The 27175-nt window shown below is 33.0% G+C and overlaps 1 protein-coding gene across 1 annotated transcript; it reads right to left on the reverse strand.

Moving 5' to 3' along the window:
* Positions 1-3190: 3190 nt before the first annotated feature.
* Cchl (Cytochrome c heme lyase) lies at positions 3191-21239 on the reverse strand. Its single transcript, XM_023162939.2, has 6 exons — positions 21077-21239; positions 20714-20962; positions 18687-18818; positions 13427-13593; positions 8018-8227; positions 3191-3415 (listed from the first exon to the last, which is right to left on the reverse strand). Exons 2-6 carry the CDS (start codon positions 20921-20923, stop codon positions 3352-3354), a joined length of 783 nt encoding a protein of 260 aa, XP_023018707.1. The 5' UTR covers positions 20924-20962; positions 21077-21239; the 3' UTR covers positions 3191-3351.
* Between the last annotated feature and the right edge of the window lie 5936 nt (positions 21240-27175).

Genomic DNA, 27175 nt, shown 5'->3' on the forward strand with positions numbered 1-27175 from the left:
TAAATGACAACGAAACAATGCAAAACGGTGACCGTTTAGGAAAAATCCGACCTCTGGCTGATATTTTACAGAATGAATTTCAGTCGCCATTTCAACCTGATGAAGATATCGTTACAGATGAAACTTTGGTACCATGGACAGGCCGTCTGATATTCAGGCAGTATATCCCAAACAAGGCTCATAAGTATGGAATCAAGCTGTTCAAACTTTGTTCGACTGATGGTTACACATGGGCACTTGAAGTCTATGCTGGGAAATCAGCGAATGGGCAACGTGAAATTGGATTAGCATCAAATGTTTGAGATTATGCCAGAAACTGCTCTATCAAGGAGGACACTATACGTTGATAATTTTTACAAAAAAAAAACAAGCTATGAATTGGCCAAAACAATTCTCTAAGTTAACACATGTTGTTGGAACCGTAAGAGCCAACAAAAAAAAAATATGCCAAAAGAAGTTCTTCACGCAAAACTAAAAAGAGGGGAGATGGTATCTCGCGAAGATGAAAACGGAATTGTTATTTTGAAATGGAGAGACACGCTAGATGTGAGGTTGCTCTCTACAAAGCATGCTCCAATTATGGTACCAACCAATAGAATTGCTGAAAACGATCTGCCTATAGCTGGTACCTCCAGAACCCCTAACGTTCAACCTTCTACTAGTGGAAGAGATTCCCCTTTACCAACCGAGAGACAGGAATCTGAGGACTCCCAAGATAGCGACAATAGGAATAGGGGAATATCAAACATATCTGAATAATTTGGAAAAAGTACAAAAGAAACTGTTGAGATATTTGTATTTTAAAAAGTACCACGTGTGGCCTAATTATAATACCGTCAGGACATATCAATTAAGATCGGAATTCAAGATACTATCCTTAGACCAGAGACGAACTTTAACATCAATGATATTCCTGTATAAATTAATAAAAAATTTAACGAATTCCCCAGAAATCCTCAATATGTACATCATCGAGAGCACCTCTTTTAGCTATGATTAAATTGGCAAACAATTTCAATCTACATATGGATTTAGACTGGACCTTACCTCTATCAGTTTTTCGTAAAACAATTTTAGAACAACTATTGAATTAAACTCTGTCAAACTGAACATATATTTGACGAATCCACTCAGGGCAGTTATGTCTGGTATCAGTAAGTAATAGTAATAGTAATCTAGATCTATATTTAATAGCTATCATTGTAGTGTATTTGCCAACAGTTTATCCATGTAATTAGTCTTTAATGGACTGTATGGGTAATAAATACAAATAAATAAATAAATAAATAATAGACCATTGGTTACATCAAGGAAAAGAAAATCTCGAAAAGCAAAGAAAAAGCCAATGGTAATTTTGCCTTACAACAAAGGCAAATCTGGTATTGATTTGTCTAACCAGATGGCCTTGTACGTCACTACTCTCCGAAAGGGTGTAAAATGGTATAAGAAGTTAGGAACGGAATTGCTTCTGGGAGTAGCAGTTGTAAATGCATGGGTCCTGTACAAACGGGCCACTAAGAAGAAAATTCAATTCCGTGCATTCAGGGATATTTTCGCAGCCAACCTACTTGGCCATGAGCAACACTCAGAAACGCCAAGGGTACCTACATCTACAACTACATTATCACCATCTAGCTGTGAGAATTGGTGAAAACGAAAAAAAAAATCCGTCCGGAACTGTTCCGTATGTTATTCAAAATTACAAAAGATATCAGATCTTATAGTTGCATAAAATTAAGCAAAAATGACGCAAAATTATTGCAAAGAGTGTCCCGGGCAACCACAAATGTGTTCATCGTGTTTCAATGAAACATTGATTTTTCTTATTTTTGTTCTATTATATATTGGGTATCATTCTCTGGAATAGGAATGCTTGTTTATTTTTGTGATTATTCAATAAAAAATATCAAAAACTTTTTTTCCTTACTTATGATGGTTAATCTGAGTCACTATATATATTGTACTACCAAATCTTCATAATTCCAATTTTTCTCAAACCAAGGTTCACAATACTTTTCCCAGAAGCCACGCAGAAGATCCCCTATTTGAAATGCACGGCAGCGTCTTTCAGTTTTGATATACACTGTCAGGTGAAAGATTTCTGTCTTTCAAATATGACCGAAGCCCCTGCAGAAATGTTGCTGTCTTTCATATATGAACAACGTGGCACGCAATGTGTTGAGACAACAGTAGTTATCATTTAAATATCATCTTTGGATAACATTGATGGGCTACATGATTCTAATTATTTCTAAACAGTTTTACAAAAACGCAACACATGTTTCGCTATTTAATAGCTTCTTCAGGCGTATCTATACTAACAGTATAGTGCTTTTGTATAGCAAAACTCCTGTTGCGTATTTGTAAGACTGTTTAGTGAAAATCTCACAAGAAAGTGTTTCTGAATAATCCATTCTACTTAATTTGCAGGTAATAAAATAATGATAATAGCAATATAAAGTGCTTCTTTACTGCTCTTACAACTATCTAAGGTTTATTTTTATTATATACTCAGGCGTGTTTTCATTTTTTTTCAGAATCTGCAACAGCAGCCACGAATGGCATAAAAAAAAAGTGAATCATTGATTCAGTTATGGATACAAAGAGCTTCTAATGCAAATAAATATTTTTAATGTTACTGAAACATAATCAACTACTTTGAAATATTTCTGAAAAATTACAAATATTTTTTCCGTTAAAATGCAAACATTGAGTCTCAAATATATTAGTCAGGAACATCTCTTAAGGTTGATTTCAAAACATATCTCAAAAGGTACATTTCAAAGATATCTTGCAAAAGTGTTTCAGATATATTGCGAAGATATTATTATTTTTACCAAAAGATATCTTTGAGACATCTTTAAGATATCCTTCTAAAAGCAGGGGTACCCCTTAAAGGTCTGTTATGTGAAGCACACATTTTCGAAAACTCTTTAAACCATCTTCGTGTAGTGCGGAAGCAGTATTTTTAGACACTTTGAAAATTCTTGGGAAACAAATTCAGTAAATTGCCACAAACAAATTAAATCCTCATATGGAATCCCACTTCAAAAGTTAAGACATCCTCAATTCTTAGCTCAGACGTATTTTGACTTCAATGAAGTGTTGTATGTGTAGTCTGCAGCTGGTGGATTTTTTAACTACGTTATTTCATTTACCTCTTGCTGACTATGTACCAAGGTACAAAAACTTTACCAATAAAAAACACTTTTAATTTCTTTACATCACATAAAGGATAAACTGTAATCAAAGTTGAATAAATAGAAAAACTAATCTAATACTCATACTAGGATAATTTTTTATCTGGTTTGATTTACAACCCTCTCAGTCACCGTTGTCAACCACCCTCTCCTACTCATCACTGTAGAACCATCTCCACCAGCATACTTTCATCCGGTCCCAAATATTTTCAAAACTAAAACAAAAATATTCTACGTTAAAATCTGAACATCAAGATGTTTGACAAATAGAATTGAATTTTTTGATTATTCATTTGAATCATTTCTATTACGAAATGTTGCTGTCTATTTGTAAAAAACGTCCCTGAATCAAATACCATCTTATCTTATCTTGATAATATCAGGGAAATAAATTATGTAATGAAACTCACACACAGCGGAACTAGAACACTTTCTCCGTGTTAGGAATCACACGTTAAAAGGTAAGACCTCGTTAATCCTTAGCTCGCACAAGTTTCGACTTCTGAGGGTTGTCGAACCAAGTTAACATCATTAGATGAGTTTCAGCCCTATTTTGTTAGTAACTTTGTAGATGATGAGGAAATCGAGACAAAATGCTAGGAAAATTGTTAGGAAAAATGTATATTAATATTATCTATAATACATCAGAGGTTCAAATTTTATATTTCTTGAGAAATAAACAGGGCTATTCAAATTCGTTTCTGTACATGGGGATCTCGTAAACGATAAGAGATAGAGTGTCGATTAAATTGTGGCAAAGTTGCATATTTGAGAGACCTATTCAATGATGTGAAAAAATCGAATATAGCTCTTCTGGTTCTGGAGATATACAGGAAAAACAAAAAACTCCCAAATTATTTTTTGCTTATATCTTCTTTATTCGCAGACATATTGAAAATCTGTCCACATTTTGCTGTTGGCACTTGATGTGAGCTATCAGAATATGTTTTATATAGGGTGTCATCTGACTTGGGCCACCCCCATCTTTGAAATTTTAAATACGGACCTGTATTTTTTGTTGTAGTTTTTGTTCCGTAGACGTTCACTTCATACTGAGAAATTAAATTTTATATATCGGGATGTTTCGGTAATATTTGATTATAATTGTGTGAATTATTCCCTTTTAAATTACGGCCCTGGAAATTGGTTGACTAGAGTTGAATAAGAGCACAATAGCAACTTCAACGTCTCCCTATGTACCGTAAAGTTTTTCGAGAGTTTTTTTTCAGTTTTAGGTACCTATTCATATTTTTTCCATTGCTCTGGGCATTTTCTACAATTAACTTCGAACTATCTCTCTGCCAGCGTAAATCCTATATTTTTCAATGTTCCCCATAGAAAATAGTTCAAAATAGTAAGATCTGGTGATCTTGCAGGCCATCTTATTGGCCCATTATTTGTCTCGAAATGGAAGGACTCCAATTCGAACATTTATTGCGCCATTAATTTTTTTATGTATATAAATTACTTCATTTTAATTTTCATTACAATTATAGTGTTCGCTTCGAATGTTATTATTGATATAATTTCTTTTTCTGCTCATAAAAACACATATAATATATTTTTGTTGTAGATATGTTTCAGATAATCATAAAAAAAATTCTTATTCGAAGTTAATTGTAGAAAACGCTCAGAGCAACGGAAATATGGAAAAATATGAGTAGGTACCTAAAAATGAAAAAAAAAACTCTACGGTACATAGGGAGACGTGAAAGTTGCTATTGTCTTTTTATTTAACTCAGTCAACCAATTTCCAGGGCCGTAATCTAAAAGGAAATAATTCACCCAATTATAATCAAATTTAATTTCTCAGTATAAAGTGAATGTCTACAATCCAAAAACTACAACAAAAAATACAGGTCCGTATTTAAAAATTCAAAGATACGGGACAGACGACACCCTATATAAAAGATTCATGAACATATTCTGATAGCTCACATCAAGTGTCAATAGCAAAATGTTTACAGATCTTCAATATTTATTTATTTATTTATTTATTCACGGGTAACTCCCATTTAATATAAGTTATACAAATATCAGATTGTTAACACAAATCTTATCTAATTTAATTATAAATAATAACAATTTAAACAGTTATAGTAGAGAATTGAAATGAAGCGAGAATAAAAGTAAATGACAGATATTAGCAATTTAAGAATAAGTATATCTTAACTTATTTCTAAGAATATCCTCGGAAATATGAGAGAGATCGAATTTTGTATTATTCCCGTTTGTGACTATTCTTGATAAAGGAGAATGCATTCCATAGTTACACCTATGGTAATCTATTCGTGTTTTTCTAGAGGGAACATGAAGATTTACTTGGGCAAGAAGAGTTGAGCAATTAATTCTAAAATTAAGCAATTTATGAAGGAATATAATATCTATATGATCTCTGCGTAAACTAAGTTTTGGTAAACCAGTTACAGACCGAATTTCTGAAAAAAAGTGATCACTGAGAGGTATAGACAACTTAAAGGCAATATATTTTATAAATTTGTTTTGTACTTTTTCTATAGTGTACTTATGAATTTCATAAGTTGGTGACCAAACTCAGCTACAATATTCTGTAATCGATCTAACCAAAGCGAAATACAATAACTTGATAGAATTAATGTTGGTGAAGTCTTTTGTAGTCCTGCATACAAAGCCTAACATTTTCATTGCTTTGCTAGAGATCTGTTCATACTGCAGGTGAAAATCCATTTTGACATCCACCACTACACCAAGATCTTGTATGGATTTCACCGATTCTAATAGTTTGCCTGCTATAGTATACATATTGTTGTAATGAGTAAGTGATCTAGAAAAAGACATACTTTTGAATTTAGACACATTCACGTCCATATCATTGTCTACACACCATTCAGTAAAAGATGTAATGTCATTCTGAATATGTTCGTAGTCAACTGTGGATACAATGGTTTTGAATATTTTCAAGTCATCAGCAAACATCAATACTTCAGAATGACTAATTTTGGTTTTGATATCGTTGACAAAGATATTAAATAGGAATGGCCCTAAATGGCTTCCTTGTGGAACTCCTGAGCTAACCGAGCTTTGTTGAGATGTAAATCCTTTAATTTTTACAACTTGTGTTCTGTTACATAGATAATTTGTGAGCCATTTCAATAAATTCCCAAAGAAACCGATTACCTCCAATTTTGCACCGAGAATCCTGTGATTAACTGTGTCAAATGCTTTGAAAAAATCTGTGTATATCACATCCACTTGCTGTTTTTTCTCCAAAGCATTTAAGATATACTGAGAGTAGAGCAACAAATTAGTATTGGTCGATTTGCCCTGGCAAAAACCATGTTGCTCATCAATTATAACCTGATTCAGAGGGGTCTTTATATTATTGCATATGATGCTTTCCATCAATTTAGGTATAGCACTCAATATGCTAATGGGGCGAAAATGTTTTATGTTTGCTCTGTCTCCAGGCGTTATGTAACTCGATTTCCATACAAGAGGGACCTCACCTAGACTGAGTGAAGCTGTAAAAAGCAAAAATAGTGGTTTTGTCAGAGTAAATCTACAATTTTTCAATAACATTGTTGTAATACCGTCAGGTCCTGGACCTTTATATGGATCCAATTGAGATATGTCTGCGAATAAAGAAGATATAGGCAAAAAAATAATTTGGGATTTCTTGGTTTTTCCTGTATATCTCCAGATATATTCGATTTCTTCACATGATTGAATGGGTCTCTAGAATATGCAACTTTGCCACAATTCAACTGGCACTCTATCTTTTATCGTTTACGAGATCCCCATGTACAGAAACGAATTTGAATAGACCTGTATATTATTCTGAGTACAACTGAAGATGTTTTGAATGTATTTTTAAATTCAAAAATCTCCCTATTTTATACTACTCCACTATAGTATATATATATATTGTAAACATATACCATATTCTAATGAAATCGAATATTACGAAATTTATACCATCTCACTATCGTGTTCATTACAAAAAGTTGAGTGGCTGGTAAGTTGCTGGTAACAAATTTTACATACTCTCTGTGTTACAACATAGATTGTATCTGTAACAAAGTATTCATTCAATACTTCATTGTAAGAATTTCACTGAACTGTTTACAAAACAGCAACACGTGTTTCACTATACAATAGCTTCTTCAGACATGTCGCAGTTTTGTAAATTATTCAGTGAAAATCACAATAAAATGTTACCTGAGAATATTACGGATTTGCATTAGTATCGGCCAATTCCGTCATATATCTAACAATGGTAAATGATTTGTTTCAGCTGACATTGATTCCTTGATGACAGCACTAAACTTGTGATAGTGTTAATATTGTATTTCAATAACAACTGTTTTTGTATTCATGATTTCAGTTGCAATTCATTCTATCATTTTTAAATGTATTACTACTACAGTGTACAGTTGATGTGTCAAATATGCTTAATTTGTAATACAAAGTTCGTTTCTTACAATAAAAAACTGCTTCAATATTTTTAACTATCTCTTCAAAAAAAGGTAAAATAAATATGTTAGGTACACAACTTTATATAACACTTCATCATTATTTCAATAAAGTACTATAAAATGCTTTATCCAAAACAGTTTCTAAAGCTATCTAGTGTTAGAGTTTTTGAATTGATGATGTTAGTATTCGTAGGGTGCGATAGCTAGTTAACGGAAAAAACATATTTTAAACTTAAAGTTATTAGTAAAGGCGATGACAGCTCCCCCTACAAAGATGCTATCTGTAGCATCGACTCAATCTTCAAATATCAATGATAAACAAGACTACCCAAGTACAATTTCATTCACTTTTTCTACACTCACCTATCCATAGCTGGTCTAACATCTAAAAGGGCGAATTTATATTTATCATCTACTGATCCTCCATCATAATAATCGATAACATATCGAACTTCTTTCCCACATCTGTCAACTATCCAATCATGTCTGTCGAATGGTAGTTCGTACCCCATAAGTTGTCTCATTCTTGCTCGAGGACTATAATCTGTTGCTTTTCCTCCAAAACTTTTTAGTCTATGAAATAGAAAAAAAAGTTAATGTCACAAATTTTTCATCTGAAATCAGTTAAACTGAATGTATTCAACACCAATATAAATAAACATTATGTGTGTATCCATTTTGACATACGTAAACCCCCCTCTTGGAATAGAATCAGGTAAGCAACTGAATTAGCAAGAACGTAAAAATATGGGCTAGTCTTTTTCATATTCAACCATGCAGAATTTTTTCAAGTTTGTGGCAGTTAATAGCCACCTATTTTTTCAACTCTTTCTTCAATATGGAGATAGATTTAAAGGCAGTAGGTAGGTTGTTGCACAAATTGGGGCCAAGATAGGATATGAATTTTTAAATATGAGTGAGTCTGCAATGTGGTACATTCCTTCTGTGACTTATACTTCGGGTACTGTATGAATGCTGTGCAAATGTAATTGGAAAACTGGCAATCCAAAATAAGCAGAGGAAAGTATAGAGTTTCGTTATGTAACGCCTCTGTGCAATACCGCGTTTTCTATTGAGACATGATTTTAATTAGTGAGTTTTGCATCATTTCTAAGTTATGTAGCGAAGTCTTAAAGATTCCAGCCCACACAATACAATAACGCATAATGGATTCTGCCAAGGCATCATACACAGCCATCATTTTGAACAAGTTTACGTAGTTTATTCACTGTATTTTTAATATGCTCTGTGCACTGTTACACTCAAATATATCATTGAATCTGATATTTATATAGAAGTACAAGTGCAATCATTATTATTATTACAACTAGAAATGTTTGAACAAGAATATCAATGAACTTTGATATTTTCTACAGTTGATTGATTTTCATTTGTTGAGGAAAAAGCCAAAAATTTTATTTCATTCACATCAACACTCTGTAGGTTACTACTTAACAGGTTGGAAATTGTTTCAAGTCCTGCATCTGCCTGTATACATATATCCTTCCAACAAAAGAAATCGCCGTATTAAAAGCAAATTATATAATCATGGAGATGACTAAGTCACTTAGTCCAACTAAGACTCTTAGACATTTCCTGATTATCAGAATCAGAATCATTTATTTCATTCATAGGCCCTGTTGGGCATAGAACATGTCAATTATAAAGTTACATTACAAACAACTTAACAAGTAAAAAAAGTTTAAAAATAATCAACACATATATACAGTGGCCAGAGAATTATTTCATATCGAGAAATTCATGTAAATCATAAAATAGATTTGTGTAAGAATTTTTTCATGGCGCTTCGGAATCTGAAGAATGTAGTCTCATTCCTGATGTTCTCTGGCAGCTTATTGTATACTTTTATGCCTATCGAATTTGGTCCCCGTGACACCAGATCAAGACTGTCAGCTCTGGGATAGATCAGGTTTTTAGACCTAGTCTGATATGGGTGTACATCATAGTATTTTGGAAGTGCGTTTCTTATTCTGTAGATATGACATCCTATTTCCAATAGATAGAGACAGGCTAATGGGAGGACATTCAATTCTGCGAATAGGGATTTACATGAGGTTTTTTTAGGCTTTTCCATTATAGTTCTTATCGCTCTTTTCTGGGATAGGAATAGACCATGTGCTGCCGGCATTGCTTCCCACAGTAATATGCCGTAGATCAAGGCTGACTGAATTTCGGCAAAATAGAAATTTCTCAAGCAATCCTCATCAGCAGTGTTTCGGATACAACGAATTTGATATATTTTTGTGTTTATTTTCTTTATCATATTAGTTACATGTTCATGCCGGTGAAGCGTATCTCCTAAAGTCATTCCTAAAAATTTCACATGCATATTTTGGTTGATGTAGATATTGTCTAGTTTTACTGAAACGTGTTTATCGATAGCCCGTTGCCTGGTATGGAAGATCACAAATTCGGTTTTTTCCAAATTGAGAAACAGTCGGTTGGGAGAACCGCTCCCCTCGTTTCCCTAGTAATGTGATGCAGTCATCTTCGTACATAGTTATATTGTAGTCTGGCATATATTCAAATAGATCAGCAGTGTATAGTGAAAACAGTATTGGGGCTAGAACGCTACCTTGCGGAACACCTACTTCCATCCTTACATGTCCTGAGCGATACCTACTTATTGACCCATCTGGTTCGTTATGAGATATTTGAACGACTTGACTTCTATCTGACAGGTATGAGGTAAACCATTTTGCCGCTGTACCCCTAATTCCTACCAGCCAGAGTTTTTTAAGTAAAGCCTCATGAGGAACGCAGTCAAAGGCCCTACTTAGATCACAGAAAAGCCCTATTGGTATTCGACCGTTATCAATTCCGTTGAGAATTTTGTTATGGAAATCAAGTGTCGCCATTTGGGTGAATTTTCCTTTTCTAAAGCCGCGTTGTTGTTAGGCAGTAGATTATATCTGTTAAACTTCAACATCATCATCCAAATACTTCAACATCAACAACAATAGTCTCACTCTCTTTGCTGACGATACCTCGTTAGCGGTGTCAGCACACAGCCTAGAGGAATTAAAGTCATCAACGGAAAGGTTTATAACACACTTCTTAGATTGGTGCAAGTTAAACAATCTGATTGTTAACTTGAATAAAACAAAATGTATCCATTTTAGTTCTTCCATCGGTCTTGAAAAAGAGCCTACAGTCTTTGATATTAGAGGGGTGGAATTGGTATTAACGAATTTTACAAAATTTCTAGGTGTCTATGTGGATGATTGCTTAAGATGGTCTGAACACATTACAGTCACTTGTAAAAAAGTTAACCAAGCGTACTATGCTCTCTCCAGACTAAAACATTTTATGCCCTTGCATGCCTTGCTGGACGTATATTATAGCTTGGTCTACAGCCATTTAAGCTACAATGTGGGTCTTTGGGGATATGCCACCAACAAAGATAGGGTTTTTATTTCCCAAAAAAAAATTATCAGAAAATTATTTGATATCCCATGGAGAGAATCGTGCAAACAGCACTTCATATCATATCAAATCAAATCCTGCCATTCCCTTGTATTTACATATTTAAATGCTTACTATACATCCACGATAATTTAACAAAATATAACACAAATTCTTCTTACCACAGTTACTCAACCAGAAATGGAAAATTGTTAAGTATTCCTACACACAGATCCTCTAAATTTGAACAGTCACCCAAATATATGGGAATAAAATTATTCAATCACCTACCTGATCACTTTAAAACCATGAGTTTGATGTCATTTAAAAGAGAAGTTAAAAATTTGCTCCTGTCTAAGGCTTATTACAGTGTCAGTGAATTCCTTTTAGACGACTTTAGCTGATTGGGGTCCAGACTTTCATCCTGATTTTATTATTTTATTATACATCCAATTTTGACTAATCTTGTTTTTTTTTCTTTATATTTTATACTTTTTTAAACTTTGAAACTACTGAGATATTTTATCTTAATGTATGTTTCTTTTCTTTATACTATTTTAACGTGTTGTACTGACAGGTCCTATACGTTGTTAACGTCTCAAAGGATAAATAAATATTATTATTATTATTAATGAATGAAGTGATTCTGTCGAGCATGCAGTATTGGAAGATCTTAGCGAAGGGAGAAATCCCTGATACTGGCCTATAGTTTTCGATACTCCATTTTTCTTTCTTTTTATGTATCGGTGTAATTTTTGCTGACTTCATATGACTAGGAAATATCCCTGTTTCCAGTGATTGGTTCATTATGTGTGCGATAGGTATGTCAAATTCTCTCACAATACTGGCAGAATATTGTGTTGACATTTTATTTTTTAGTTTTTTTATTATAGTAGACATTTCTGCATCGCTAAACGGCAATAGAATGATGGAATCAGGAATACTTTTTCCTATAAAATCGAAGTTGTGGACTTGAGATATTAGTTTAATTACTTTTTTTGGAGCTTCCATAAAGAAGTTGTTGAAGATATCTGCAATTTTTTGAGGATTTGTGATTTCTACAGAATTATGTACGATTTTCATGTTATCCTTAGTTATTTCTTTATTTCTGAGTGTGTTTATAATTTTCCATGAGGTTTTACTTTTATTTTCTGACTCTGCCTTTTTTTACTAAAGTATTGTTTTTTACATTCTTCTACTAAACGTGAATGTTGTTTTTTCTTGATCTTATAACTTTCACGAAGTTCATTATGTTGTTTTTGTAGGATATATAGATCTTTCAACTTTTTGCTAGAATCCTTGAGATCGTCTGTCACCCAGCTGGCTCTCCTGTGGCCATTTTAATGCTTTCTGTAAGTAAAGAGGAAACACTAGTCAAATATAATTTTAAATCTTTTGAAAAAGAGGTTGAACATCTCGTCGGGTTCATTCGTTTCATATATCTCACTCCAGGTCTCGAATTTCAACATTTCTGAAAACTTCTGTTTGTTTTTGTAGTTAAAGTATAGACTATATGTCTGTGATGTTTTGATAGTTTTATTTAATTCATTTGTATTAACCATTACCATTATTGATTTGTGATCCGACAGAGATGTATCTGTTAGGGTTATCTTTGCTTTAACATTCCCAAACATGTTGTCAATTCTGGTACTACTGTGATCAGTTACTCTAGTATTTTCGAAAAGCAATTCATCAAGTCCAAATTGAGACATAATATTTATGATTTCACTTGCTTCTAGAGAAGGAGTAGTAAAGTTTATATTAAAATCGCCGGTAACCCAGATACTTGCGTCTACTGAAAAGCAGATGTTGAGAGTTGCTTCCAGTCTAGAGACGAACAATTGAAAGTTTCCAGTGGGAGCTCTGTATATGTTCATAATGACATGCTTCTCTCCATTTGAGGTCCATTTCAGGCAGCATGCCTCAAAATCTTGTTCAGAAGTGTATTCTCTGACATCTATTATGTCTGCCTCAATATCTTTCCTAGCGTAAATGGCACAGCCACCTCCACGGAGGATCGACCTACCATAGTAAGTTATCAGTTTGAATTCATTGATTGAGATATTACACACTTCAGTATCTTTGGCCCATGTTTCTACTATTACAATAAAGTAGAAGTTACTCTCGTTTAATTCCAGCTCGAAAAGATGGTTTTTGTTTCCTATACTGCGGAGACTCATGAAAAATATGAAGTCAACTAGTTCTTTTGCGGTGGTATGCTACTTTGTTTAGCGAAACGCGCGCCGAAATACAGCATTTTGTTTTGTTTTGTCTGAAAATCATTTTTCAGGCAGAAATATAATCAGTCTATTTCTATATTAGTATATTAATTCAACTGAAACACACCTGGGATCTTTACACTCATTGTAATGAAGTGCTTCCCATTTCAGTACTTCTTGCCATGCTTGTTCATTATTAGCATTGTGGATTTTAATGATATTATCCATATCTTTTTGTTTAATGTCCTCTTCCTTCCATCGCCAACCTTTTCTCAGCATAGCATTCCAGAACATCTAGAAATTGAAATGATCTTTTAGATTCAATCTAAAATAGTTACATCAAAAATTTTAATAACACTTTATGGTAATAGATCGACCTGATAAATGATTCAAATTAATAGAAATGTATGTACATAGAAATTAAAAATCAGTCCAAATCTATTTCATCACTTCCAATATTGCAGTCTACAAGAAAATCTCGTAAACAGTGAGAGATAGAAAGTCAATCTTATTTTAGGAAAATTGATTACTTTCAAGAATTATTGAATGAAAACACAGAATCAAATCTAAGTCTTCTGGCTCTGAAGATACATCAAAATATGTAATGGAATTAGTCGATACTTGATGAAAATACATAACGTATTCATGCGAGTCTACTTCAGACACACCTGAAAAAGCTTTTGTACTGCGAAATGCATGTTGGATTTTTGTAAAACTGTTCAAGTGAAAATCTCACAAGAAAAGGTTATCTGAGTAAGAACCTCAAATAATTTAGGAGTAGAGAGAATGAGGATCGGTAGAAAAGAAAGAAGATAAAAATATGAGATACGAAATGAAGAAAGAAATCCCTGCCAAAAAAAAGTCAGCCTCTTGGCACTCTCCATGGATGGGGTACCCATCTTGCTTGAAATAAAATTTGTACCGATTGTAAGCTTACGAACCATTTTTCATCAAGCTGCGAATCAATAACCGTGAAATATACTGCTAAGAATAGGAACATTAGGTCACAGATAAGAGAAGTCAAAGAAGTTTATGTAATAGATACTACAGACACTATGATAATTTGAGGAAATGGATACAAATGCTACTTATAAATGACTCACTGAAATTGAATTCAACTCGGGAAGTGAAGCCAATATCTAACCTTTGCACGTATTCCACAAGATCAAAAATGAACCAAAGCTGAAGTCTAATAAAAAATTCAAGTATATTGGTCTACGTCACTCAATTCTGCTTATCATGGATGAAAAAAAATCCATCTTAATCTCTATGTACGACCTTTCTTATCCGTAACTAATCATAAACCTCTTCTTGGATTGATCAGTAAAGCTTTGGATTCAGTGACTATACTAAAACCAATAATGATTGAGAGTAGAAGTAAGCCCAGTTGACAGCAAATCGGGGGCGTGCTTATTAATTTTTGAGAGGGTTAAGAATGAAAAAAAAATTCTTAGTACAATTAGTTAAAATATTCATACTCATTTTTTATTTATTTCGTAATTTACCTAATCGTTGTAGTCATTAGGTGGGCCTTATGAAAACGGAGTAATAATCGTGGTAATTATATTAGGTACCAAATAAATTAACAATATTAATAAAAAACACAATATATATATATATATATATATATATATATATATATATATATATATATATATATATATATATATATATATATATATATATATATATATAACTATTCTCAAGCTTTCGAGTAACTTAAACTCATCGTCAGGGGTACTAGAAAATACAAATTACAAATTTTTGATAATAGAATATAATATAAATGTAAATGTACAAATTTTTGTCTAATCTTCAACCTCAGATTCGTCACTGTTGCTACCGCTATCATCACAGTAAATTATGATTGGTTCAATATTGTGTTCAATACGATTGTCTACGTCCCACATTTTTTGCTCCTCTTTTAAAACATGCTGCATGCATTTCTTCCAGTCTTCTGCAGAAACAGTTCGAATAGCTTCTTGTAGGTGATGTTGCACGTCCACTAATTTGAATGTTCTGTTTTCTCGTGCCACATATCCTTTTACTTGCGCCCAGATTAATTATATTGGGTTTAATTCGCAGTGGTATGGTGGTAACCTTAAAACTGTAATTCTACGACTTAACGCCATTTCATCCACTGCGAATTTTTTATATTTGTCTGTGTGTAATTTTGTTAGCTGAAGAAGTTCTGCCTTTAAACTATCTTTGTTATATTGGATGTTCTTATTAATTAACCATTCTTGAATTGCTGCTTTTTTCCATGATTGTTTCGGTAATGGTTCTAAATGTTGACTATGGTATGGGGCATTGTCCATGACGATGACAGACCCAGGTTCAAACCATTTTTCAAACACCTCCGCATTCATCTCTTCATGATAGTCGCCTGTTTTCTTAGATTTAAATATTAATTCACCATTTGGTAAAAATCTACTGTCGCTTCCTATATGCGTAACTATCAGACGACTACCTTTTCCAGATGGCTGTTTTAACCCAACTGACAAACCTTCAATAAAGGCTTGTCGTGCACTTGTTATATTACCATCTTGCCATACTTTTTTGACCGTATGTCCTTGGTTAACCCATGTCTCGTCCAAGAAGTACAATTTTTTTTGAGCTTCCGAAATTCGTCAATTTTTCTTAGAAAGTTTCTTCTCCATGCTATTATTTCTTAACGTTCAATGAGAATGCTTTTCCTGTCAACTTTTCCGTACGTAAATTTCATTTCGTGTACAAGTTTCCTAAAAGTTTCTTTACCCATTTTTGGGACCAATTCATGATCGCTAAGTGCCTCCAGAACTGTTTGTAGTGTGGGCAGCTCATTTCTGAAAAAGAAACTGTGAATAGTTCTGCGTATACTGGTTTTGGCTTCTTCATCAACTGTGATTTTTTTTCGTCCGCTACTAGTTTTTGGCGTTTGTACGTCCCCATGAATTTCTGCTTCTCTTAGTATTTTGTAAATCGATGATTTTGGTACACCAGTATAATCAGAGCACATATCAACTAATTTATCTTTTGTAATTATGGAACTTAATGATGTAGAAATGCCCGGTTGGTTATTCGGAGGTACACAAGTAGAATTACAGCACATATGCACAAAGTCATCTTTTGGTGGCTGATGATCTCTTTCAAGACAGTGAAATACTCGCAGTACAATTTTTTTTTCTCTTACTGACCGAGACTCCGACCGTTTTACCTTTTTTCGACGTGGAAGGCCCGACCATGTCTACCATTTTTTGAGTAGCTTGAGAACGGTGTAGAAATATAATTATGTAACGCTTAAACACTTATTAGCACTATTATTTTCACCAATTGTTATCACAACACATCGATTGCTGACTAACTTAACTGTAAAACGTACAATTCACGTTGTATAATTCACAAACTAATGATACGCTCATGGCTGCAAGTACATTAGTGAGGACTGCAACAATGAGATGGAAGTTACGGTAAAGTGACAAAGACAGAAATATCGTTGCGTACAGCGTTGCCACTAGTTGTAATAAATATCTAACACTATACAGAAAATAATGAATTTTAACTGATCAGTAATCAGGAAATGTATAAGTATTACTCATTACAAGCTCATTACTGATTTTTGTCATAAATAATACCTTTTAATCGAACTAGTATTGTGTATTATCTATAATTTGCCACAACCTACAACTCTACTGCTTACTATATATTGATTCTGCTATAAACTGGTAACGTAAAATTTAGATATGACAACGCGCTTTACTCTCAATCATTATTGGTTTTACTATAGTCTTCAAATTGAATGATGAAATATAATGTGGCATTAAAATTTCAATAACTTTTATTTATGCATGATACTCCTAGTTTCAGATCAAAAGTGTCTTCCTCTACTAGAAAGTGCAAACTCCAATCCTGAACTAGATATATTTTGAACCAACTACATGTTATAGAATAACTCATCAAAGCATTTCCTAGTGAATCCATGCCAAAAAAGTTTCGATTTTTTTTTTGTAAAGTGAACAGTAGAGACAGTTCAGTTGATCTATGGACCTTTGCTTCAACCATCGAGGGAAGCGGACCTTCTATATTTCACTAGTTCGGACTTCCATTGTCTACTATATAAAATGATTTGAAATCCCTGAAACAACTAGAAAAGAAGAATTAAAAATGAGATAGCTGAAAATAATAATTATATTAACCAAAATAAACCTGAAATGAAATAATAGTGAAATAAAATACAAGTAAAAATAAAACAATTGAATAAATAAAAAAAATAAAGAAATGAAAAAAGAAAGAAAATAAAAATAAAAAGTGAAGAGATTCCAAGTCACGTTAGTTCACGACGTTTCGATTGTTAGTATCTACAATCGTCTTCGGGTGAAGACTGGACTGATTCCTCCGAGAGATGACTATTTATAGGTCGTTCGAGTACTTTCACTTATCCCCGCTTTCCATTTTCCGCTTCACTGGTTCCGTGGGAGATGACCGTTTTTGGAAACCCATCGCAACATATGGAAACCCATCATCAAGCGAAAAATGGCCAACTCCCGCCAAAAAAGGTCATCTCCCACGGAACCAGTGAAGCGGAAAATGGAAAGCGGGGATAAATGAAATTACTCGAACGACCTATAAATAGTCATCTCTCGGAGGAGTCAGTCCAGTCATCACCCGAAGACGATTGTAGATACTAACAATCGAAACGTCGTGAACTAACGTGAATTGGAATCTCTTCACTTTTTATTTTTATTTTCTTTCTTTTTTCATTTCTTCATTTTTTTTTTTATTTATTCAATTGTTCTATTTTTACTTGTATTTTATTTCACTATTATTTCATTTCAGGTTTATTTTGGTTAATATAATTATTATTTTCAGCTATCTCATTTTTAATTCTTCTTTTTTAGTTGTTTCAGGGATTTCAAATAATTTTATATAGTAGACAATGGAAGTCCGTACTAGTGAAATTCATCATGAAACATTGTCAATCACCTTCAAACGGACCTTCTATAGCCGTTCTCATTGATGGTCATGCGGACAGTTCATTTTATACACGTTTCTTCATTTCATTGTGTCAACATCTGCCGCGTGAAGTATATGCATCGAAATCTTATACATACCTATATAAAATATCCGCTGTGATACGATTAATATCATACTCATGCAATTAAAAAATTTGAGGCACTCAAAGTATTACTTCGAGTGAGACATATTGAATATAACAGGAAGGGTGAAGATCGAATCTCCTACTTTGAGTAATACATCCTAAATGTATGATCGGATCTCCCAATAATTCAATTCCAACGATAATTTACTGTAATTGATTGTTTTTTCGTGTATATTTACCTATTATTCACCAAAATACAATAACAGGTTGGTACTACATATCTTACAAGGTTTATAGGGAGTTGTGTTACCTGCGGGCTTGGATATGTCCAGAATTGACTTTCTCCTTCCTTGACTATAGCCTTCGGAATTGTAGAAACTTCCCTATGGGTTGATAATGGAAAAGGTTGACCTGGAGAAGGACTTTGATTGGCAGGACCCATCTATATTTTGAAGAAAAAAAACACATTTATAAACTTGTTCATTTTTCAATTATAGAGTATAATGAACTTCTATCCATATCCATCAAAATTAATCATTGATTTGATAGTAATGCTTCTAGGATGATTCAACTCAAAAGAGCAAAGTTGTAGATTATATTGTTTCAGAACCAAACTATAACAAAGGAAATCCAGATCAATAATTGACAGAAAATTTAAAAATCATAAACTCTTAGAAATCAGCCACATCCTTTTTTTATATGTATTCACAGCACCATTGAGGATAATAGTGTTTCATGTGACATTTTATATCAATAATTCATGATATATCATATCGTGTAGCATTCCTATGAATGAAATCTGCTTTAACTCTATAACAAATTTTTGTAGTGGAAACTGAATGGGGAAAAAGTTATTTTCATTTAATTCAATGTTCTTGTGAAAGAAGTTGTTTCATAAGGTTTTTTATTCAAGTTTGTATCCAAAAGAAACGTGTGAGTGTGATCTACACATCTTAATGAAGATATTTATTGTGTTTATTTTCATGCTTCCTTTTTTTGAAGTTCCCACATTTTTTGTTCAAAGACGGGAAAGTAGAAAGCCAAAAAGCTTTTTTCCCAAAAAATTATTCTCTTCAAAATCTTTTAAATAGACCACAGTCATTACATAGTGTTACGGAAATAGAGTATGTACTTATGCAAAAAACTTCGAAAAAATTATAAAATAAAATGTGGGTTATCAATTCAATTTCAGTGATGCGATGAACATATCAATAGGATATTATGATAACTTTCAACTACACTCCACAAATATAAATTGTTCAACTAAATGAATATATACACAGTATATAATTTGACAAATTTTTCAATTGCTACAAAGTGTGAAACTAGCATTGAGATCTCTACCGAAACATGTGAAATTGAAAAATTTTCCGACTGCAATTTGACTGTCATTCGAATTGACTTCGTATATACTACACTGTTCAACAGTAATCATAAGATTAGTCAAATTATTTTAATCATAGATGTTTAATGGGCATTCATAGTTAACTTACGGTAAAACTGACCAGTGAGTCAAGTCAAATATTAGGTAAGTAGAGGTTATGCTTTACCTCATACCATTAGCTTTTTTCTGCACCGTAGTAAAACTTTTGTCATTTGCATATTTCAGTGATAAAGCTTTGTTAAATAACACTTGATTTATAGATTGAAAAGTAAGAATTTTTAGAACAAACTTTATTCATATTTAATTAGAGGTTTTGTGATGAAGAAATTGTACTACAAATGTCGACTTGTTATTCAGATAGAATTGAGCGTTTCTTAAATATATTTCACCCTATTGACTCTGTGATCACAACATATCAAATTTGCATTTGCTCGATTAGCTCCAGTTTTTAAATCATTGCTTTTTCAACCTAAGATTTCTGTATTTTAACAATTCATTTATTGTTATCAACATACAAATAATTGTTAGTAAGTATAGTGTTAGTTTACTATGAGTGATGCATGAAATGAACACGTCTTATGCATTAATGATTACATTACCTAAGGATCAATGAGATGCATTACCTATCTATAAATCTACCTTGAGCTGTACAGCAACAGCAACAATTTATTCTAATTGAAAACACAACAAACCCAAAAAAAAGTATGTACCTTAAGGTAATACTCTAAGTGAAATCAGGAAAGCCATAACTATAATACACGTTTTAATTTGCCAATTAATTTCTGTACAAGAAATATATTCTTGACCTATACCTAAACTTTGGTGAACTAAGTACATTTTTGTATCAAAATATCAAATTTGGAAAAATATCTTAAATTTTTTCAGCAAACATTTCATCAAGTTACTATTCAAGTGGATTTGTATGCTGTAAATTTATTCCATATTGTAGTTACCATATTCAAAGGATTTAACTCATCGCTCATTCCTCCAACAGGACATTCCGAACTAAATGTCTTCGATTTGGACTTCTGATGCATCGGACATTCTGGGGGAATTTCTCCCTCAAATTTATGGATATCTATATGACGATGTTTTTCAATGGGATCATTTGGGCGGAGTATTTGTGCTGCAGCAATCTCTGCAGCTGAAACCGTGTTTCCCATTATATCAAACAAAAAGCTGGAGAATTGTTCAAAATGAGGCTGAAAAATGATACAACTTTTGAGTGCTAAAGGATCTGTTGTGAATATTTCAGGTTAAAATTATATAATAAGTATTTCTATCGATTTTGCTATCTACTGTTGAAATTTCTTTACCTTCCTTTAAAATCTAAAATAGTAAGAGACTGTTATTGCCTTATTTCAAAGTCATCGAAAAATAGGTATTAGTTTGCTTTCAGTTGAAATTTATTACATATTTTGTGCTCAACTGTATTGAAAGGATAGAATTATAAACTAACCAAAAATATACAGACACAGAAGACAGTAGCGATGACAAATGACAAGACAAGCGACATTAAACTGCTAAGACGAGTTCTTAAATTCAACATTAATCGATCACTATCCTATATTATTCTATAATAATGGATGTGTCGATCGATTCATAGTTCATGAATGCAAATAGAATGAATTGTTGGAATAAAAATATCTACATTTGCAAAAAAAAATCAATCAAAGACATTTTTCCCACGTCAGAACAAAAAAAACTCTCCCTCGGGGCGCATTCTTCAGCAAATCGAGTGACGATTGTCTGTTTTAATCCAAATTATCTAGTGGATACTATTCAAATAGTATTCCTTCATAGAGAGAATAAGTCGCTACCAGACTCCTCCCACGTAACTCACATCAGATGAATTATTCCTTCAATCGATATGTTTGTGAATCATTTCTTCATTGATTTCATTTCGATTAAACTCTTCCGCGGCTTTTTTCAATTTTTCAGATGCTCCTCGTTGATTGGTTCCTTTATCTGATATGAAAACATATCAAACTTTAGGTTATTCCATGATATGCAAATAAAACATTATATCGTGTCATTGTTAGTCCATCTCAACGTACGTGAAGATTTACCGTAAGTGTTTTCTTCGAAAGTTGTTCCATTATTTATCAGTTCACACGTTCTACATTTGTTCACTTTGAAATACTGATAATTAGTAAATACAGATTCAACGACTGGTCATTTATCGATCACCTAGTATTTTTTTTTCTGATAGCATTCAAAACGGTCCCGAATCCTTGGAGTGAAGATTTCTCGTGGTAACGTTGAATTATCAGTTTTGTGAGAGGGTGTTTTATAAGGGTCTCTGAAGTCTATCTCAAAGTTTTGAAATTGAAAAGCCGTAGATACTAAGTTTACTATGTTTTTGACTGATTTACTTTTTCCAATAAATCAATGCCCTCTAAGAAAGTCTAGCGTTGGTAATAAATATAACGTTAAGTCTAGAAGCTGAGAAGCTTCTTCTAGTTCTCCAATGTTCCGAAAAGGGTGGTTTTTGACTCATTTAAATTCTTATGTAGTGAGCTTAATTCATCTAATTCATTTCAGTAATTCAATCCATTCAGAGAATCTTTATAAGTCTGGTAAAGAAGAATAATGTGTTGTAGAGATAAGTTATATTTTCTCTTTTTTTAAATTCAACGTGGAGTTAGTGAATTATCTACTGGACAAGTTTTTTATGAAAGAAATATAGAAAATCAGGTCCACTCAAGTATTCTTCAAATTTCGTCTTATTACTATCATCTCCATTATGACAATGTCTGCGGGAATTTTTGTGAATGTATTTTCCATTATAGACTTCAATAAAAAAAACTTCAGTTTCATTGTATGCTGTTGCGTAGGTACTTATCCAAAAAACTTTCATTAGCTTTTTCTTGTTTTTTTTGTTTTTTGACTTCTAAAGAAGTTTTTTCTTCTGAAAATGATTTCTCAGGCTTTGGTTTAGTCGTCTCCGGAAACTGAACAGCGAAGTATTTGCCTCTCTTTCCTTACTCCTCTCTGATATTATCTATCATTTTTTATTTAATATCTTATTTCGTCATTTGAGACATTTTACGAAACCCGTAATCACAAATGAGATTTTTATGAATACCTGTAGTCTCTGTCTTTTACTGTCATATGAGTTTTGATTTTGTCTGAGTTTCGAACTTCTCAGAAAGCTCAAAGGGCCAAATGTTGAGCCGTACTTAACCACGTCATGGTTTCAGTAAAAAACATCCACTATCTGAAATATCACCAATAAAACCATCTCATAAAAATGAAAAAGTACAAATGAAGTTATGCAATGAGAAAAAAATTAAATCGAAAATAATTGCCGTCCCCTAATTGTCAAAAAATATATTTTTCTGAAGTACCATAAAAATGAGTTTTGTATAAGAAAATACAAGAAACTCATGTAATATATTTATTTCTTTTTAGGACAAAACAAAATAATTGGCAGGATTTCTTAATGAAACGAACCCTTTCAATCCGGCTCTAGAGGATGAAAAATAAAAAATTATTTTCTCAATCGACAAGAGTTTAAGTATTTTGAATTGTTCATTCTATATTAATTGAAGTAGACTGCACGGATATATTTTTTTGCGATATCAGTTACGCTTTATATATGTTTGTATATTCTGAAGTACATTAGCCCATTGGTAAGAAGCAGAAAGCCAAAATTTTCTTTTCCCGATTAACTTTAAATATACTATAACTAGGAAGGTTGAATCCAGTATCAATTTATTTTACTTTCATAATGAGTTAATTGATGGAACATTACAAACATTCCATCTCAAACGATTTTGTATCTAACTACTCATTAAACTCTTGACCCATTTCATTTGCTTTTCAGCCGTAGATACGGCTATCAAATTAAGAAACACTCTATTGTTCAGAAATTATAATATTGCCAAGACCTATTTGGAAAAATATTTCTATAATGATCACACACACACACAATTTTGTAGTACAAACAATTGAATAATTTTTATTTAACAATTGTCAAGGTAAATTGACTTGATATCTAGATATATATCTATTGCTAAACAATTGCGATTATTCTGTCATTGTTATATGGAAATTTGCACTATTAGGGACCGAAACTTCTTTTCATCTTCCTTGAGGGAAAGCATAAAGAATTAGGTGATTATATTTCTCTTTTATTATCTAAAGTTGTGGAAAATATATAATTGAACATTATTAAATGGAAAACCCCATTCAAATGAAATACTTCCATAGTGAGAATTATGTTACATTCTTAAATGCCCTTCTGCATATCGTTGATGATATCTGATATGACAGTGACAAATAGGTTCGCACCGCTTTTCTCGATTTTAGTATAGCTTGTGACATTTTGAATCTTGAAGTTGTACATGCAATTACATTACGATATTGTCGGTAAACGCGTGTACGAGGATAAAAGGATATATTGATATCCATTTGGCCTTGATAGATTCCGTAGATAAACAAAATATTAGGTTACCGTATCGACGAAGAATAACTTTATTTTCATTCTTTTCCATATTTTGTCGTTTTATTGGATATTTTCGATATAAAAAAGTAGATAATTCTGTCAATAATTCAAGAAGAACTGCCAAACTTAAAAATAAAGAATTATTGTCTCAAGCAGCTGAGTAATGAATTATTTTCAAGTACCTGTTCCATAGAGGTACCTAATTAGGTCGGTTGAAAAGTGAAAAATGTATAAGGCAGTTCGTAGTTGACAGTTGATGGAATAATGTCAGAGGTCATTTCCAGAATGCTGTGACTTCCAGTGTCAGTCAGCAGTCTAGTGTACTCTGCATTGCATTGCTTTGTGCCATTGGCGATGTACACAAGTCTATATTCAATCGATCTAGCCTCTCCCTCCAGAAAAATGTGGAGAGGAGGTGGTTCTAGAAGAATCACCATGACCGCAGACGGTGTGGTACTGATGGCACCACATATAGCTAGACAGACCTGCCTCTATAAGCCAGAGAGCTTCACCTGAGCGGTTTCCTGTAAAGCCTTCGGCCACCAGGCAGTTGCCCCATAAGTGATCATTGGTTTGACAATCATCACATATATCCAATGGATTTGTTTGGGACCTAAACCCTAAGTTTAACCAGAAATCTTTCGACATGTCCATAAGGACAGTCTCGATTTGTGTGAAACTTTTTCCAATTGAGCGTTCCAGATGAGTTTTTTTATCAAGGACACTGACAAGATAATTCACCTCAGTCCCAAATGGAATGAACTCACCATTGAGGGAAAGTGGCGTTGCTCCTCCTGGTGAAGGGGATTATCACAGTTTTGCTGGAGTTGACAGACATCTGCTCCCTCTGGTACCAACTGTGAACCACGTCCATCGTACTTTGGAGGATATTACACGCTACCCTTCCCGTGGACCTTGCTGAAAAGACAAGGTCATCTGCATAGGCTTGCAGATCTTTTTCTCTTCCAAAGAGGGCATCAAGTAGACAATCCATCAGGAGCGACCACAGATTGATCACAGTAAACTATACTTAGTATGTGAATAAAAATGGCTACTTCAGTTTTTTCTCCAGTGAAACAAATGAGCAAATATGATTTTTATGTAAACGAAAATATTATTATTCTTATTGTACAAGACATTCTCATTCACCGAACTCCTTCGTATACTGTTGGTTTCCTTATGGAAATGTTATCGCTGACGGGAGTTTCATTTATATATAAAGTGTAGGCCATATAAAAACATTTCTGCAAATGTCTGAATGTTGATGAGAAACAAAGCCCAGAAACAAAGCTACCATTGATGGAATACGGAGACCCTGCTTCTCCACGGACTAAGTGATTTCGATTTCAAAAATTTGCTGTCGTGCTTTAGTTTTTTGGTACTGTCACGCATCTTGCATTGCAAACAATTCGTGACATTGGGTTCGAATTACGTATACCAGATTTGGCTCCGTTCGATTATCATGTCTTTCCTCAATTAAGAAAAGTCTAAAATTTACAAATTCAAGTTGTAAATTATTTCATTATCAGTATTATTAGCATTATAGTGTTATCCATTTTCATAAAATGGAGTGAACCGTTGCATAAGATGCAATTTTGAACAGATTGCAATTTTTTTTAGCAGTTATGCCTTGCGGTACGTGATTCGCACTGTATACTATTTTGGCACTTATTATTGGCATGAATCATCTCCGTTTTGATTCATCCACATGATTAATAACCAAAAAATGAATATCAGGTACAAGAATATCTTCCATTGTTGAATATCCCTACAACCGACAAAAAATAATGTTTCGAACGTAGTTCACCTGTTTCCCAACAATAAAAAAGTATGAGCCATAAAACAGTCGGTTCATTGCCAATCACTTAAAATTACATGTTTTTTTGCAGTGTCCATTCAAATCCAACCTTGATAAAATAAAATACTTAGTTCTTCGGTTACTTCTTCAGCTCCGGGCGGATCATTCACGTGACAAAAAATGATAAATAAATCTCGCAAACTCATCGCACAACTATTTTTAGGCATGTATTTACAAGATGATCTCACTCTTCCTTTCATTTTTATAATTTCAGTTTCATTCTTTGATGATGCGGTTCATACTGTTTTTCAAATTGAATTTAGTACTGATGGGGATAAGTGGGATCAGCTGTGAGAGGAATACTAATTAGAATTAAAGTAGTGAGTTACCGTTCAAGCCTTTTCACAGTTATGGCCAGGGATGGCCACAAATAAAATGATTTTATTGCTAAAAATCGATAAAACGGACTATTTTCGACGAATCTGACTTTGAGAATCAACTTGTCGATCGAAATATTGAACTTGTTGGTTCAATGTCACTATTTTCGGGTTTGAAGGCCGTGGATTTTTAGAATTCCTTCCTGAGATTTTATTAGTTCGGACTTCCATTGTCTAATATGATATAAATTGATTTGACATCCCTGAAAGAATCTATAAAAATTAAAAATATCAGCTGAATAATAACAATTATACTAATCAAGAAAACTGCAATTACAATGAAACAAAATACAAGCAATTATTAACAAAAAATGAAAATTAGAAATTAAAAGTTTCCAAGCCTAAAACACGAGGCTAATGATAGTAGTCGATGGCATTGAAATAGAAAATGAATCATTAAATTTCATTCAATTTGACAACTTTCAATTATATTTTTTTATATAATTTGAGTAGGTACTCCAACTCATTTTCCAAATATGTATTCATTTCCACAATGCCTTTTCTTTAGTGTTTTTTTTTACTTATTCTTTATTACAAAGCACAAATTTGACGATTATCTGGCCCCAAAGTCAGAAGCTTTCATCTAAAAGTATCAAATATCGTAATACGACGACCCAGCTCGGCCTCCGATATAAAAAGATGAATGACTTTGGTGGTATAAACTGTGGAAATATTGAAGAGTACTAAACTGATTCATTGTCAAAAAAGGAGATGACATATATCGGACCGT

Source organism: Leptinotarsa decemlineata, unplaced genomic scaffold (assembly GCF_025532065.1).
Source record: "Leptinotarsa decemlineata unplaced genomic scaffold, Ldec_3_MD MMD2_tig00026363_RagTag_RagTag, whole genome shotgun sequence".
In the NCBI taxonomy this organism is placed as follows: Eukaryota; Metazoa; Arthropoda; class Insecta; order Coleoptera; family Chrysomelidae; genus Leptinotarsa; species Leptinotarsa decemlineata.

What these genes read in the sequence shown, in the direction of transcription:
- Cchl (XM_023162939.2), bottom strand. Translation starts at nt 20,923, where the DNA reads ATGGGAAACACGGTTTCAGCTGCAGAGATTGCTGCAGCACAAATACTC. An exon ending in AATGAGTGTAAAGATCCCAG is followed by an intron (nt 8,228 to 13,426) that starts GTGTGTTTCAGT and finishes TCTATTTCATAG; the next exon opens with ACTAAAAAGTTTTGGAGGAA. An exon ending in GTTAGACCAGCTATGGATAG is followed by an intron (nt 3,416 to 8,017) that starts GTGAGTGTAGAA and finishes TTTTTGTTTTAG; the next exon opens with TTTTGAAAATATTTGGGACC.